Consider the following 16,489-nt stretch of genomic DNA (forward strand, 5'->3'; position numbering starts at 1 on the left):
AATGGAAAACCAAGAATGGAAGAGTGAGAAAAGAACTGGCTTGCTTGAGCCCTTAGCAGATTTTAGGAAGCTGGAGGAAGGCTGGCTGGCTGTTCCCCTCCCTCAACAGGAACGTTATTGTTAGATGTGTGAGAGAGAAAATATATTGCAACGTTTTGTTGTAGGTCCCATTTATACATCTAATTTCTCAACATTTATAAAGACTACATTGCAAGAAGGAGATGGGTAATCCTGCATTTCTTGCTTGCTTCAAGTGCTATAGAGTTTTTGTTGCCTTTCCTGGTTGTTCATTTCCTGTAGAATACCACACCCAGAAAAAGGTTGCATCCTGAGCCCTACAGCATTAGAACAGGCAACACATATCCTGGATATCCTTCCTTGCAGCAAAGCTTTTGGTAGAAATGCTAGGTTAGATGAGAAATGACAATCCCATGTTCACATTATCACCGTGAGGTAGATCAGTAAGTATAATTGTACTGGATAATTTTCTGTGTAACTATAGGTCAGTATAATTTTGTCAAAAGTTTTTAAAAACCCCCACCACCATTGTTATTTTCAATTTACAATAAAAACATTATATAACCTATGCATTCTTCATAAAAATAACGTAACAGGAATTATAACTCACCCCTTCTCACCTGGCAGGGATAGGGGGTGCCGCTTTGTGGTTTGCCTCAGGTTCCAAAATGTCTTGGGGCAGCCCTGCAGTAATGTGTACACAGGCAACCAAGATGTGACAGAACAATATAGCACTGATATCATAAGAGGCAGCACTACAAGCTGCAGCCTTTAGGAAGCCTGATGGCTGTGTGGCTGAAGAATATAACCTGACCTTTCTAACACCTGGCCTTCCCTTGAAATATGCAGCATTACTGGCACATTGCTAGATGTTATGAACAATATTTAGTGTTTAGGAAACAGTAGTGGGGAGGGGGGGTGCAGTGACACCTCTTCTTTCGAATATGTTTGCCATATGTGGAAGTCCTTGAAGTAAAATCAAAAGACATAAGGAGACAAGGAGAGAGAACAGAAACCAGGCCTTGGCAAGCTGCCAGCTGCGTAGCGCCCTCTAGGACTTTGCTCAGGGAACAGCATCCGTTCCTTGGGTCCTCCTGGCTGTTTATCTGTCTGCCTTTCTCTCCAGCCCTCTCCAGGAAACTCTATCTCATCATTCCCCTTACTTTGCTTCAGCTTGACTTCCTGAGATCTCTTGCCAGGTTTACCCTTCATCTTCCTCCACACCTCCCCCACACCATAACTGCTAGGCCGTGTTTGCATTTCTCTCCCTGTCAGCTTTCCTTTCTCTCCCCCCTGCCCCACCGCAGTGCCCTTTCCCTCCCCTGCTCCATCCTCTCAGAGAGGAGATGTCCTGGGCCAAAGTTAGCCTGTCAGGTAGCCACATGTCCGGCCCAGAGCCACTAGGTCAGCCAGGGCCACCCTGCAGACCTCCTCTCGGATCTGGGCTGTCAGCAGCCTTTCTATCCCTCTGCTGAGCTCCATATGTGCTGCTTTTATGTTAGAGGGGCAGGGTGCTCTTTGCACATCTGACAGCACGTGTTTCCTTTTGGATCTGGCATGCCAACAACTGATGGCAAGGGGGCTAGCCATCTCTTTCTCTAGGACTGCCAGTTCTCTTTAGTTACATTCACCCCATGCTTTCAAAGCACTCATTGCACCACACATGGAGAATCCTGGGAGCTGGTGCTGGGAACTGTAGGCCTGTGAGCTCAGTGCCTTTACCAAACTACAGGATTCTTTGTGGAAAACCATTACCATTAAAGCTGAATAAGTACTTTAAATGTAGGTGTGACCTTTTTCTAAAATCAGTGTTCCCATGACTTCTTTTAACAGCTGCCTGACAGAGAAACCTAATAGGAGATACTTCATATCATCTCCATATTGGGAAACACTTCATCTGTTGAATTTGTTCACATCACAAAGGTGTGAAAAATGCTCGAGCACTTGCAGAGAGGTGAGGAGGTGCCATCCCTGGTTTGGTCCTTGATTACTTTCATTACTTTGGAGTTACTGGCTAAATTTATAGCCTTTGAAACAGACCATTTCCCCCCAATGTGCAAACATTATTCCCTATTTAGGTTTATAAATACATTACAGTTTTCTTGAATTCTCTGGTGGAGAGATGAGCTATAATCATAGCAGTATAGAGAGCAGGAAATGGATGGAAAATGCTTTGATCATATAATTAATTCTTAAAGGAATGCATATCTAATATTTTATTCTGAAGCCTCTCAGGATTGAAGTATTTCAGTTACCTCCCCCTTTAATAAAACAATTAAATAGTGCAACCTTTGCAGAGTACAAATCCTGATGATTACAAGTTCAAAGAGACAGTCAATGAATCTGCACAGATACCTCAGGCATCTTAGAACTACCGGTACTAATAATCACAGGCAGGCATGAAATTCATTTTTTCCCTCAAACAAAAAAGATGTCCATTGAAATGCCATGCTATGGCTTTCTCAACAGGCTACTTGTGTTCAGATCAATCATATTTTCATAGTTAGAACTTCAAGTTGAAAATATTTTTTTATAAATGGTTTGCAGGCCATCATAAATTGCCAATATTTTTTTTTTAAAAAAAATCTAATTCTACTGATTGTTGTTTTCCTATTTAAAATTGTTTCCATACACAATAACTCAAACCCCAGAGGTACTCACAAGTAGAATACAATAGCAGATAAATGTTTATATATGCTAATGACTCAATTAAGGAACGTAATTACTAACAAAGATGTTGTACTTAATAACTGAGTGTGCTTGAAAGGGGTTGAAAATCAGATGAACTAGCTGGTCTCATTCATTCAAGATGTAGCAGAAAGGTATAGGGAAATCCACAACAATGTGGTCTCCAAAAACTCTATAATCTGCTGTCTTGATGAATTAATTGGACACATGGTTTGGATATAACACTATACCACAGTTTAGTGTTATAAAAATGGGCCTAGTCTCCCCCTGGGCCCATGTACCCCCTACTGAAGCTGCAAGGAGGAATTCAGAAACTTTCATTTCTAGCAATCTGTTGTATCAGCGATGGAGCTGAATCTTTTTCTCAAAGCTTGGTGGTTTGTATTCTAAAGCGGATGATACAGTATCTCTTCTCTTAAAACTTTATAAAACTGTAAATGTAGTGCAAGCAGGAACTTTAGCCACCGATTTTTAATCAAACTTGTCAGTGCTAACACATATTTTTGCACTTGGGCAGGTAGCATAGAGCTTGCACAAGACCACATTTATTTATGATTCCTTTTATCTGCTCTTGCAATAAAACATGTTTTCATTGGGATTGGGGAAGGGGTTAGTGAGAGGTCAATGCTCTAAGCAATCTTTCCAATTCATAGCAATACTAGCTAAACAGCAGCTAAGCCAGAGTCTCCAGTCTATTACAAAGAAAGTATTACATTTCTCTTCCAGCCCCCAAAATTAAAAGAATATATTCCAATGCTAGCTAATTTCAAGCCATCTCCTACGGATACATTCTTTGAAATGCCACCCAGGTCTTGTTATTGCTGTTGAGGACAGAGAGCTGGGGATTCAGTCGGCATTAGATTTTATTTGTCTAACCAGCTGGGGGTGAGGAGGGGGCTGTAAATACTGGGAAATGCCAAGCCCTGGGAGCACAGTCCTTGTCTGACTCTGCCACTGAACTGCAAAGTCAGGAGCAAGCAGAATGCCAAAGCTACATATCTGCATGAGGCAGTGGATGCTCATTCTTCGAGAATGAGGAAGGCACAAGGAAAGGTACTAACTTTAAAACACACACACAAACGCGTTTTCCTCCCAAATATATTTTTGACAATACTTTGAGCAAAGCACCTCTTTCAAATATTGTACCATCTTTACGCTCACTCCTTTTGGTAAGTCTTAACCCTGCTTCCTTCATTTGTATTCTTATCTCAAGGATATTTTACCTGAAATATTAATACATTATGCAGAAACAGAGCCAACTCAGGACATTTTGCTGCCCAAAGGTGGAGCAATAAATGGACACACACACACACACACAAATCAATGTGCATAGTATCCAAAGCCAACCAAGTTATTGCGTATCTGAGACAGAAAATCTCAAAAGCAAGTCTCCCCTGGCAGTAAAAATAGAATAACAAACTAAACAGAGAGAAGGCAGGCTGGGGTTAGGTGTAAGGGGATGGGTTTAGTGCCAGGTGTAAGATGAGAGGGGTTGAAAAGGGGAAGTGGTCAGGCAGGGGTTGGTGAGAAACCTAAACAGTGGTGCAGTCCCTAGTATACAGGCAATCCTCGGTTTTGTGCAGGGGGTTATATCCCAGATCCTCCCATGTGTTGGCAGAGCACACATAAGCCTGCTCCGCCCCTACCCCATTCTGCCCCATATTGTGATGTCTTTATGACATTTTAGGGTATTTCCAGGTTCGGTGCTGTGCGTGTGTACATGTCGTTTGGGCGCACATAAATCTGTTGTTGCCTGTATAAATAAAAATATAAAGGCTGATCCAACCGATAAAATAAATATCATTTTATTAGGGGCCAGGGAACTGTTTAGGGGATTTTGTTGCGGGGGGTTGCTGCTGTTGTTGATGTTAGTTTTTTATATCTTTATACTGGATCTTATGATTTATGTGGAAATTGTTCAGTTTGGTTGTGTACTTTTTGATGTTTTGTTTATTGTTTATAACTACTTTTCTTATGTTTGTAGTTATGCATTTTTTATATGTTGCTTTGAGCATAGTTTTAACTATGGAAAGATGGCATGCAAATAAAATGATTGATTGATCAGAAAATCAAATTACAAGGGCTGAAACATTTGGTTCTCAAATCGCATATGTACTTGAATTGTACATTTTATAATTTGCAATATAGACATGTGGAGGAAGGACAACTAAATCCTTGTATACTTTGGCCCTAATACAGTCAGGCTTATTAGGCTTAGCCATGGCTAAACTTAACCCACTTATTTCAACAGGACTAAAGTACAACTATTTCCTCCTCTAGATTTAGGGCCTATATTCCACAAGAGCCTTGGCTGTCCACATCATCTCAGTTTTACCTGTGGAAACAGTGCAATTTCAACTTACTAAAGTGCAATTTCTGAAAACTTCTGGTTTGCCAAACGTTTTACATACCCTAGGCCCTTGCAGTGATTCCTGGAATTTTTATTCTCAATTTCAATCAGCCAACAGTCCCTCAGACGTCATTGAGTGCAGAACAAGAAATTTAGGATATAGCCTAGTAATAAAAACTTCCTTCCTTCTTTCTGTGGAACACTCTGCAGGGCATTGCTATGTTCCTTTCTGCTCTGTCTACAACTCTTGAGACTAGACCCATCAGCTATTCTGGTTGATCACCCTTATTCCTTCCTGCAGTTGCTGCTAGCGTGGAAATGAGGTACGATTTAAAACTGCAAGGAAAACAGAACAACCAGCAAGCTGGAGCAAATATGGTTACTCTTTGGAATAGGCAGTAGGCTCTTCCAAAATACGTAGGCTATGTACATATTAGTGACTTAAAACACAATGAGACATGCCCGCCTGCTGCATTTCAAGTTGCATTTGCCTGGCAAGGATATCTTCATCCAATGCACATTTTCCCTCGCCTGCAATTCCCTCGTGAAGCTGTCATCTGCACATGCACAATGGTTGTCTCAAAGGTACACACCTCAGCTTAACTGGGAAGTGAATGTGGCTTATGTTTTCAAATCATATGGCAACTGGTTTGAGGGAAAACACATCAAGCATCAAGAACTACACGATAGATATGGATTGTGGCTAATGTCAGGTGTACCTCCAGAATGAGAGCACACTGGAGCCAGGGTAATGTGTGCACAGCCATTGTTGGAAATAACAATCACTTATTTCCATGTTCCCTTTTAGAGGTTTATTGAAGCAACTCAAACAATCCTGTGCACTGTTAATACATAAAGTCGGGGTATATGTACAATTTAACTCAGCAAGCAAAGTCAACAGTGATGCTGCAGCGGGTATTTACAGAGGAGAATCAGAGGCTGGAAGTGCTTAGCCTTTCCCTACAACCATTCTCCTGGACTTGTTGCTTGACTGATGGGCTAATGAATGGCTTTGGAGCCACCTGGGCAAAGCAGGGAGCTGGGAGAGAAAGAGAGGGGTGGGGAACTGGTGGGAGAGAAGGGTTATGGGGGACATTGGTGAGCTGAAAATGTTTAAGCACTCACTCTTGCCCAGTAACACTCCCTTGCTAATGCCCTGCCTATCCATTCATTAACAGTATTAGGCAAACTGGGAACCTGTGTTTGCCTACTAATGTGCAGTTTACAATTCTGCAGCCAGAAAAACCAACATTTGGTGAACAACATGAGTTATGCTAATTGGATATGTTTGCAAAATTGCATGCCCCATCTTGTCCTGTTTTAAATCCAGAGTAACTTTGCCCTCTTCAGTGAAGTGGAAATTGGAGCACGTTTCCTATCTCTTATTTCAAGCAGCCTTTCTTGGATTATTATTTTTAATGTATCAGTCACCACATGGAAAATTAAACCACAGATACAGAAATGCTTAAGCTTCAAGTCAAAGTTGGGCAAACACTGGTGATCATTAGGATGTCCACAATGAATTTCACCATAGCTACCCCCCAAATCATCAGTGCTTGCCTAGCTCTGACCTGCAGTTTAAGCTGTTCTATGCTGAAGGTTTCATTCTCCAAATGGAGATTGATACATGGGGTAAAGGAATAGCTAAGAGTGCATATGGTGACCATTCTCATGGAGCATGTTGCTCCATGAAAAAATGGCAGAAGTCAATACAAATATAGTGGAGTTGCTTTTATTGGAAATATATTTACTTCAGCAGTTCTAATACGGGTTTGTTTTGTATGTAACTGCAAACGTAGACTCTAGTACACAGATCATATCAAAGCACCATGTATGGTGAAAATACACGTCCGAATGTTTTGTTCATGCTGCTTGTACAGAGATTCCTTCTTGACTGCCTCTCACTTCTGACAAGCCCTGCGTCACCATGTACCATGCCATTGTTATTGCTGGCCTTGCTGACACATTGTCACCATAAGTCAGTGGAAAACTCTGCCCGGGCCTGGACTCCAGCCAGAAGGCTCTACTCCAGGATCCCCCTTTCCCCTCTCCCCATGAACTCCTCCCTGAGTCAGCTGGCTCAACCGCCCACAGAAAGGGGGGAAAAACACCTCCTTGAAAGACGTCATCATTTCATTGTTGGATTATTTTCAGACTAGAAATGCAGCGTGATTTGTGTACAAGTAAGTGAGCAGATCAACACACTGAAGTGCAGATACTTTCTCCCCCTGGAAAATGTATATTAAATGGCCAGTGTCAATCATGCCTGAGTTGGCCAGGAATGCTGTTCTCCTCCCCCATATCACCAAAATGAAAACTGACCCATTGCCTACCTAGACACCCATCATAAAGGGGTCCCTGAACTGTTATCAGGCTATGACAGTTTCCGCCATCAGATTCCTCCTGCCCATCAGGAAAGCTAAATAAGGACCGCAGTTCAGGCGGCTGCAGGAAGAGGGGAAATGCAGGACATCCGGCCCAGCTGCCAATTTTTCCTTTCCCATGAACCACTGCTGACCTCCGCCAGCAAAGGCTTGGACATCATGCCTGGCATCATAGCTAAGCATCTTCACTTAACTCTTTGCAGGCTACCTGTTAAAAGCCAGGGACCTGCAGATACCTGGATTAATCATAGTGCGTGACTCAGTTTTACATAAAGTTCAGAGAGCATAATATTGGCACAGTTTGATCTCTATAATGTATCACCCAACTTCAGTTCAGTGCATGCCTGTCTCAGCAGTGTATAAATTTAACCCATTTGTAACAGCAAACAGTTGACTATGTACCTCTATTAAGTTCATGCCAGGAAGTTAAGCATATGCATGTCTTGAAAGCATTCAGTGATTATTTTATCTCCTTATAGACAGGTTTACAGTTGCTTGTCTATGTAACAACTATACTCACACACTTCCAGTATGCTGAACAGGTTATTTCCTATTATGAAGCCATTAACAGAATAAACTGACATCTGGCGAACTCTAGGTTTACTACTATGAAAAGGTAATCCCTGTATCCTTTAGAAACTTCCTAATGTCTAACGATAAATTTGAGAAGGTCCACTCTCTTTTCTGTGAATAACATATTGGGTTATTATTTTTTCCTGTCTGATCAGATAACTTGGGGTTTTTTAGGGAAGAAAGGGGGATAAATCTTTGCTGTAAATTCATAACACAGATGGAGAGAAGTAAAGAGGCATTATTTATATAGGAGGAGTAACTGTGGAAAAACAATACTGTTTAAAATACTGGAAATAGTCAGAAGGGCAAGTGAATGACTGCAGTTGCAGAATGTGAGGGGGGCAGATTCAATAAGTTAATTCTCCAGGTTCTGCCCTTTTTGCATTACACAACTTTGCATTCTTTCTTGTCTCTCCAGTGGCTGGTGATTCATGATATCCTTCTGCTTTTGCAGCAATATTATCTTTGTCTCTTTTTTATGAAGGGCATCAATGGACTGCAGCACAATAACTGGAATTCCATTTGGACACTTGCTAGCTTGTTTTGGATTTTCCATCATCTCTTGGTTTGGCCTCACTGCCAAGTAGCCACAACTGTGCTGAGCTGGCTTTGAATGTCTTAGTCAAGTGTAACATGAGAAGGCTATTGCAAGAAGAAGAAGAAAACTAAAAGGACTGAGGAATTATAAGGTGGGACGGTGGACTGGAAATCTCCCTTTGTAAGCTGTCTGCACTCACAATAGGAGCATAGGAACCTGCCTTATACCGAGTCAGGCCATTACAGCCTACACTGTATTGTCTACACTGACTAATAATGGCTCTCCAGAGTTTCTGACTTTTCTGACTTTTAACAACCCTACTGGCAAAGTGTGGGGGGACCTTCTGGATGCAAAGCATGTGAGTATATGTAGACTTATTTTTGTGAGGGGGTAGAACCAGGGGTGTAGCAAGGGGGTGCAGTAGGCACGGTCTACCCCAGGTGTCCCCACTGAGGGGGGTGACAAAATGGCGGGGAGCACTCACTACAGGGCCTGCAGCGTGTTTTGGGCACTCACAGGCTCCACGATGTCTGCCCGCTGCCTCCCCCCCCCCCCAGCTATAGGGTGGCTGAGGCCCTGGCCCTCGTGGTGCATCCCATCCCTATGGGCGCCCCACACCCTGTCCTGTTCCTCCCTAAGGGCACCTCATGCCCTATCCTGTCCCTGTGGGCGCTGCGCGCCCCATCCCATCCCTCCCTAAGGGCACTGTGCTCTCCGCCCTGTCCCCCCCCATGGGTGCCGTGCACCCTGTTCCTCCCTATGGGCGCTGTGCACCCCGTCCCTATGGGTTCCACATGCCCCGTGCCGTCCCTATGGGCGGTTTGCCTGCCCCTATGGGCGCACCGCCCCAGGTGCCCGAGAGGCTTCCTCTGCCGCTCAATAGAGCCAGGCTTAGAACACAAAGCCAGCCTAGGCACTGAGCCTGGCTGTGTCCTTTTAATGACGAGGCACTTTGGAGGAGCAATGATACCACTGCAATTCATTAAGCACCATTACAGTTTTGACCTTAGGAGAAATCCACCAACGGGACTAACACAACCCACCTCATTAGCAGCTTGAAATAAGAAACAAAGCTTTAAGATAGCCAGAGGCAATAAAAATCCTGGGATTAATTTAAACAGTCACTGGATATCAGAGCAGCTGCAGAAGTATTTCTATGCCCACAGAGGAGAAATTATGATCGCGCTGCAATCCATCGGAATGCCTAGCACCAAGTCCCAGGCTACAAGGAGCAGGGGGTATCTGTTTAACACATTGTGTCAAGCGTCGTCCTTGCAGCAGGTGCTGCGGCAATTGGGGATCTATCGGGGAAAAGTGCGGCAATAATATATTCCATATGCCCTCTGCAATCATGTCAGCATGCTCCACTACGTCTGCTACAAGGATTTGTCTGCCTCCCTCAGCTACATTCCTGGAAGCGGTAGGTTTGAGTTTTACTTGGCCTCATGCCAAAAGGATGCTTTTAGCACTCTCACTGTAAATGGAGACTTGATCCATGGAGCCAGGCGAGTCAGTATGATCTGCAGTCCAGCTATGTACTACAGGCCAAAGAAATTGGTGCACCCTTAACCAAGTGGCTGGATCGGCCTGAGGAGAACAGACTGTGCATGTTTATTTACAACTTATCATACAAAATAAGATGGCAACAAAGAATGGGCCTTGTCCCATGCTGGTAGGCATTGGCATAGCGTGGGTTGCCAGTGCCCAGGGCCTGACAAGGGAGGGAAAAGGACAGAGTACGCATGCACATTCCTAATGACACCATGGCACCCAGGAGATCACAGCCGCAGAGATTAAGAAAAGAGAAATAATTCCGCTGCCTGGAGAGGACACTTCCTGGTTTGCATGGAGAAGTCATTTTCAACAGAACTCACCAATGGAAGCATGCACTGCATTGAGGCAGTACCGGGTGTTGAAATGTTGCACCCCTAAGAATTTTGCACCTGGGGCAACCACCCCTGTGATTCCCCGCCCCCACTACTGCCAGGGGCTGATGAGATCTGTAGTCCAACAACATCCAAAAGGCCACAGTTTAGACATCCCTATTATAAAGAGCCCAAATACAGGAGTCTGTAAACCTGCTCACCCAAACCACAAGACTTAACATTTCTTAACATTATGTGTGATGATTACCCCGCCACACACAATTCTTCCAGGGAATATGTATGGATCTCCTCATCTCTCCTGCTTTATCCTCTCGATAACCCAGTGAGATAGGACAGGCTGACAAAGTGACCGGCTAAAATCACCTACCCCACCCCTGAACTATGGTGCAATACTGTCTGGATGTAAAAGGAAATATTTACAGATCAAAGCTAAGTATGCCAATAGTGGCACTTGATCATAAGACATTCATGATAGCATAAGAGACAGATAGAGAGTGTTAAAGCTACTATAAAAAACTGTGTGCCATTGAAACTAATGTACTCCAAAGTCACCAGGTGAGCTTCATGGCTGAACCTGGGTTTGAACATCACCACCATCGGTTTTCTGAACACATTCAAGCCCCTATGCCAGATTTATCTCACACCTGTTTATTCTTCATTTCTTTCTAGCTATTCATTTAGGAAAGGTAGTGTTCTCAATCCACACTGCCCTCCTGCCTCACAGAAACTCTGATCCTTATGAAGGGAGCATTATATCAACTCAGTTCTCTTTGTATCAGGACATGAAAAACCAAGCATGTGCGCTGCTTGTGTGCACTCCACCCCGGAGGCAGCAACTCAGTGTGTATTAGCCTTGTTCAGGTTAGTAGGAGAAAGGTAACATCACCCACAAATAATTCATCACAATGTCCAATTCCAGCTGCAAAGCACTATGCCTTAAAAGCACCTTTGCTGAGCAGCAGCTGTCTGGACTTGCAATGAGCATGGTGCTGCATTCTATACCTCTCTGATGCTTAAGACCCTGCTTTTAAATCACTTTTTTGTGTGGAATAAACAATACACCACAACAGTGATGAATCATGGAGCTGTGATTATAGAAAATGGTCTTATGCTGCAAAAATTGATCTTACCGCTTGCAAAGCTTCCTGCACTATGACTTTTTCTGTGGTCTCTCTGGTTCCTTATAGCCTCCCACCTGAACGCTAGCAAATCATGTGTCATAGTCCTCCTCCACGGAAACATTTTCTGCATCTCAGCAAATGTTACCTGCAGCTTTATTTTATTAGTAGCTCCGACATGCAGGCAGACAACCTCCCTACTCCCACGTCTGACAGGCGTCTCATGCAGTCTCAGCCAGTATAGATCTACTCAGAAGGAAAGTCCCACTCAGGGGTGCTAACTTGAATGAAATATTGGGGGGGGGGTAAGCCCCACCCCACATAATCAATAGCAAGAAGCAGTGTGCACACACCATTTGAATGGCAATGTCGATCAATGGGAAGGGGGGCTCCAGTATTTTATTGGGGGAGGGTGAAGGGAGGACCTCAGTCCCTAGGAGTTGGCTCCTATGGTCCCACTTTGTTCACTTTGGGACTGCAGCCCTAGTGTTGGGCCAGTCAATGTGTTTTGGTAATAAATGCAGTAACTTGAACCAACTTATGTGTCTGCACACAGACTATATATCATAGCACAAAAACAACAGGCAATGCATTAAAAAGGAAAAGAAAGAAAAAAACCAACACAAAGGCAGGATAAACTGTACAGGATCACACCAGAAGGCACTTCCTGAGGAACAGGCGCAGGTTTGATCCCTGTTGCGGGGTTAAACCAAAGGGATGTCTAAAGTCCCCTTTCCTGCCCGAACTTTGCGTGCAGCTGGAGGAAAAGATTAGTCACCCAAGAGTGCCCTCTGGTGGTTGAATGGCGCTCGGTCATCCAGCTGAAGTCGAAAAAGATGAACAAGTAGTCGAAGGAAGCGGGTAGAGTACTACTAAGTTGGCAGATGCTTTGCCCGGAGAGCGGCGGAGTTGAACAAAAGAGGGAAAGGGATGTGAAAGGGAATGAAGGGACAGAGGAAGAGCGCACAGCTGGGGACTCAGAATCCAAAGAAGTGATAAAAGCTGGGAGAGCTGAAAAGTGCCAAATATTATCTAGAAAGGGAGGCAAAAGGCAAGGTTGGGGACCGAGGCCACGGAGAGCATGCAAAGAGCAGCAGAAGGGTGAGAGGAGCCAGGGGATGCCCGTCCCCGCCGGTGCCAGGCGGTCGGGAGCCGCTGGCGCAACTCCGCGCACGCGGGCGGAGGGAGCGCGGAGTTGCTGGGCTGGAGCTTTCCACCCCGGTTCATCCTGCAGCCAGGCGATGCCCGCCGCCACCCGCCCCGCGTCCCATCCCTTGCCAGCCCACAGCAGCTCCTCGGCTTGCGCGGCGCCGCCGGCGTGCGCTCCGTCGAAGGCGCGCCTGCGCTCACTCACCTGCTTCGGAGACGATGCCGATCCAGAGCCAGAGGGAGAGCGTGCACACTCTCTTCATTTCCAGCGAAGGGGCTGCGGCAGCAGGCGAAGCCACGTCTGGCCACGGGGGTTCCGCGGCTGCTTCTACTCGACGGCCGGCGCAAGGCTGTGCCTCCTCCGTCCGCCTCAAGCAGAGCGGACGCGCTCTCTCGATGCCTCCGGCGCGCTTCCCTTTCCTTTTCCTCCCGCTGCCGGGAGCAAATCCCGCTGGAGCGGCTTGGCCAAGTTTGCCCCGGCGCAGCAGCTCGGCCGGGAGCTGCTCCGTCTTTGCGCGAGGCAGCCCAGCCGGTGTGAGGGGCGGAAGGAAGGCGGGAAACGCGCGGCGGGGGCGGGGAGCGAAGGTGGCGGGCGGGCGGGCTGGTGGGCAAAGGGGGGAGAGTGTGAAGAAGGGGGACGACGACGAGAAGGGCACCGAGTGTGGGGTGGGGCTTGCTGGGTCGGAAAGCGGAGTTTCTCCCTCACCCGCCAAGGGATAGCGGCGGGAGACGGGGGTGGGCGTGGGGAAAGATAAAAGCTCTTCGACGACGGGGTGGGCAGGAGCGTTAAGGTGTGTGAGGGGAGCGCGCGCAATTAGAAGTTGGCGGGCAGGGGGCTGGACGGCGGGAGAAATCACGTCGCGAGTCAGATTGAATGATGGGCTCCCCGTGGGAGGCCGAGAAGTTTGCTGAGGGAGGCGATGGGCAGACGCAGCGTTGTGGGACGGGGGAAACGCGGCAAGGAGCAGGTGAGAGGCTCCACCACCGCCTTGCTATTATTATAAAGGCAAATGGCTTCCTCAGGCAAAGGGAGTCTGGAGTCTTCTCTTTTGAGGACGCCGGTTCTGTGTGCGCTTAACAACAACAACAACAACGGGACAATACCATAAATGAGCAATTTCCTGACACTGACGTTCGATGAGGGGAAAGCTTCACCTGTTGGATTTTATTTTATTTTTATTGCCGACGCTGCCCGTGTTAGAGAAGCAGGAGCTCTGCCAGGAAAATAGTGGCAGCCATAGAATAATGTCCTTCCTTGCTTATATCCCTTTTCACTCCTGAACATGCTCTTCCAGTTCCTGCTGTGCTTTCTGTGCAAAGCCAGAAGCACCAGAAATAGTCTCTTCCATGGAGCCATGGGAAGAGGGGTGGACTCCACTACCTGCGTGCAGACTTTGTGATTCCACGTGGATAAGCAATGCAGCCTATGCCTTAGAGCAGGCATGTCCCACAGGTAGATCGTGAAGAGAGGCCTGAAGAGGAACCCTAGGACTGAGGTCCACCATCCCTGCTATATAAAAAGTAGTGATGATAACACAAAGGCAACATAAGACATATAGATAACAAAAATAGTGGGTAGAGGTGATGTCAAATCTCTGCCCAGCCTTTTATCTTGGTGGGTGACCCTTGGGCAAGTCATGATCCCTCAGCCTAACCTGCCTTTCTGGGTTACTGTGAAGCAGTGGCGTAGCGTGGGTTGTCAGCACCCGGGGCAAGGCAAGTAATTTGCACCCCCTAACCCTAACCCCCAGATGTTGCGGCCGGTGCGGCCGGGCCCCCCCTGCACCCCCCACGCTACGCCACTGCTGTGAAGATAAAATCAACCGTACACTACCCTTCGTTCCTGGGAGAAAGGGAAGCATGAAAATGCAGTGTAACAATCCCAGTAACAGAGCAAGTACACTGACAGGAATGCATAGACATGTGGACAGGGACACTAAGTGACCCTATAAAATCATACTTGCTGACGTTGGTTCCATGCTAACAAACACACTTGCCATGCATATTGCCAGCTGCAGAAATAGATGAGTAGAAGGGGGTGGTCACCCAGCCCTACAAATGTGCAAATCAGGACAAACTTACGGAATGCTTGACATAAGTATGTGTATCACTTTGCCACTGCATGGCCAGGTACATACACATGGATTCATATGTGTGTCTGAAACACACAGAGATAAGCACACACTGTAGCTCTCACCATGTAAAAGACCATTTTAAACACATGGGAGTCATTGAAAGATCTCTCTCCATCTGCAGAAACCAGCGCCTAGGGGACCTGACCTGCTATTTCCTCCTCCAGCTGTTTGTTGTTTTGTTTTGTTTCCTTTCCTTTCCTCTCCTCCCCCCCCCCCGCCCCATTTAGAGAAGTCTGCTTTAATAAGTGCATCACTAACCATTCAAAGCACAGTAAGGACAAAGGCAGCCAAGCTGTGCCAAGGATCAGGACCACTTCTTGGCATCTGCGGCTAAGCTGCTCTTTTGCTGTGATTACTTAAGAGCAGTTAGGCTAGAAAACAATGAGTCCAGTAGCCTCTTGTTCTAGTTGGCCCGGAGAATACAACCAACTTATTCTAAAAGCGGAGCTTATTACCAATTTTCTTTTTTTTTCTTTTTGTGGACTTACAGGTGTTGACAGCCTGTAAAGTGCAGGCTTTGTCCACCATTCTTATGGGATGTTATCCTTTTGTGGATGTCCTGCAGAGAAGACAATTATTCTTAAGTAATTCCCTGATGGCAGATAACAGAATTCCGGCTTTTTAGAAGCTTAAAGGATTGAAGGCCATTTCACACTTTGCATGGAAAGCATGTTTCCCCATGTGCCCACCATGTGTCTCGCAGTCATGTATGGAAGTTAAGATATGCCTCTGTAAACATATAGGGATACCGCGCAGGGGTTCTGCTGTGGTTGCCTGTGCTCTCCAGGATATATCTAGTGCATCATTGCAAGCCTCTTCAGGAATAATGGTGATCACAGCATGGATATGAGGTGGCAACATGGGACACATATTTGGCCGGGTGCAAAGTAGCTTGTAGCTGTTACCTTGTGTCTTGTTTATATCATAATGAGATTTGCCACATCAAGCCCTCCTGCATAGTCTTAACTATTTCTGAATGGCCAGTAGTAGTAGTAGTAGAGTGGTACCTCGGGTTAAGTACTTAATTCGTTCCGGAGGTCCGTACTTAACCTGAAACTGTTCTTAACCTGAAGCACCACTTTAGCTAATGGGGCCTCCTGCTGCCGCCGCGCCGCCAGAGCACGATTTCTGTTCTCATCCTGAAGCAAAGTTCTTAACCCGAGGTACTATTTCTGGGTTAGCAGAGTCTGTAACCTGAAGCGTATGTAACCTGAAGCGTATGTAACCCGAGGTACCACTGTAGTATTAATCATTTTCAGTATACAAATCTAGTTGCCAATGGCATATATAATGTCCAGTTTTCCCCTTAATCCCCAGAAGTATTAAACATTCTAAGAGCTGACCCTATGTATGTTTACTCACATGTAAGTCCCACAGAGGTCAACATGGCATCCTTCTGACTGAGTGTATGTAGGAACCCAGCCATATATGCCCATGTAGCCTCAACCTACAACCTTTTATTTCTGAATAGTGCTATTAAAGTTAGTACAACTTCTTAGGTATATTGTGGATTGCACTCTGACCCTGAGTTTCTCTGCCACAGTAAATAAATGCTTGATTGGAGGTGGATGGGCGGGGGACACAGTGAAGCCTGCTTTGCTTTAGCCTTTGCAGAGCAACATAGATTGGCAGCACAATGCCAGAGTATCA

At 45.8% G+C, this 16,489-nt stretch overlaps 1 protein-coding gene and 1 long non-coding RNA gene across 5 annotated transcripts in view; one reads left to right on the plus strand and one right to left on the minus strand.

The window, feature by feature from the left end:
* Positions 1 to 13,227, minus strand: part of FLT4 (fms related receptor tyrosine kinase 4) — an 88,020-nt gene extending 74,793 nt beyond the window's left edge. For 2 of the 4 annotated variants that reach the window (XM_081900840.1, XM_081900839.1), the window contains exon 1: positions 639 to 882. In XM_081900840.1, the coding sequence (XP_081756966.1) occupies positions 639 to 762 (124 nt within the window). In that variant the 5' untranslated portion in view covers positions 763 to 882. Of the gene's footprint in view, positions 1 to 628; positions 883 to 12,909 lie in introns of those variants that run through there. The other 2 variants (XM_081900842.1, XM_081900841.1) reach the window with 2 other exon arrangements.
* LOC309364105 lies at positions 1,125 to 9,206 on the plus strand. The gene is made up of 4 exons (XR_014165737.1): positions 1,125 to 1,217; positions 1,852 to 1,972; positions 7,920 to 8,056; positions 8,498 to 9,206. It is a non-coding gene; the product is annotated as an uncharacterized lncRNA (long non-coding RNA).
* Positions 13,228 to 16,489: the final 3,262 nt, after the last annotated feature.

This window comes from Podarcis melisellensis, assembly GCF_964234715.1.
Source record: "Podarcis melisellensis genome assembly, chromosome: 2".
NCBI lineage: Eukaryota > Metazoa > Chordata > Lepidosauria > Squamata > Lacertidae > Podarcis > Podarcis melisellensis.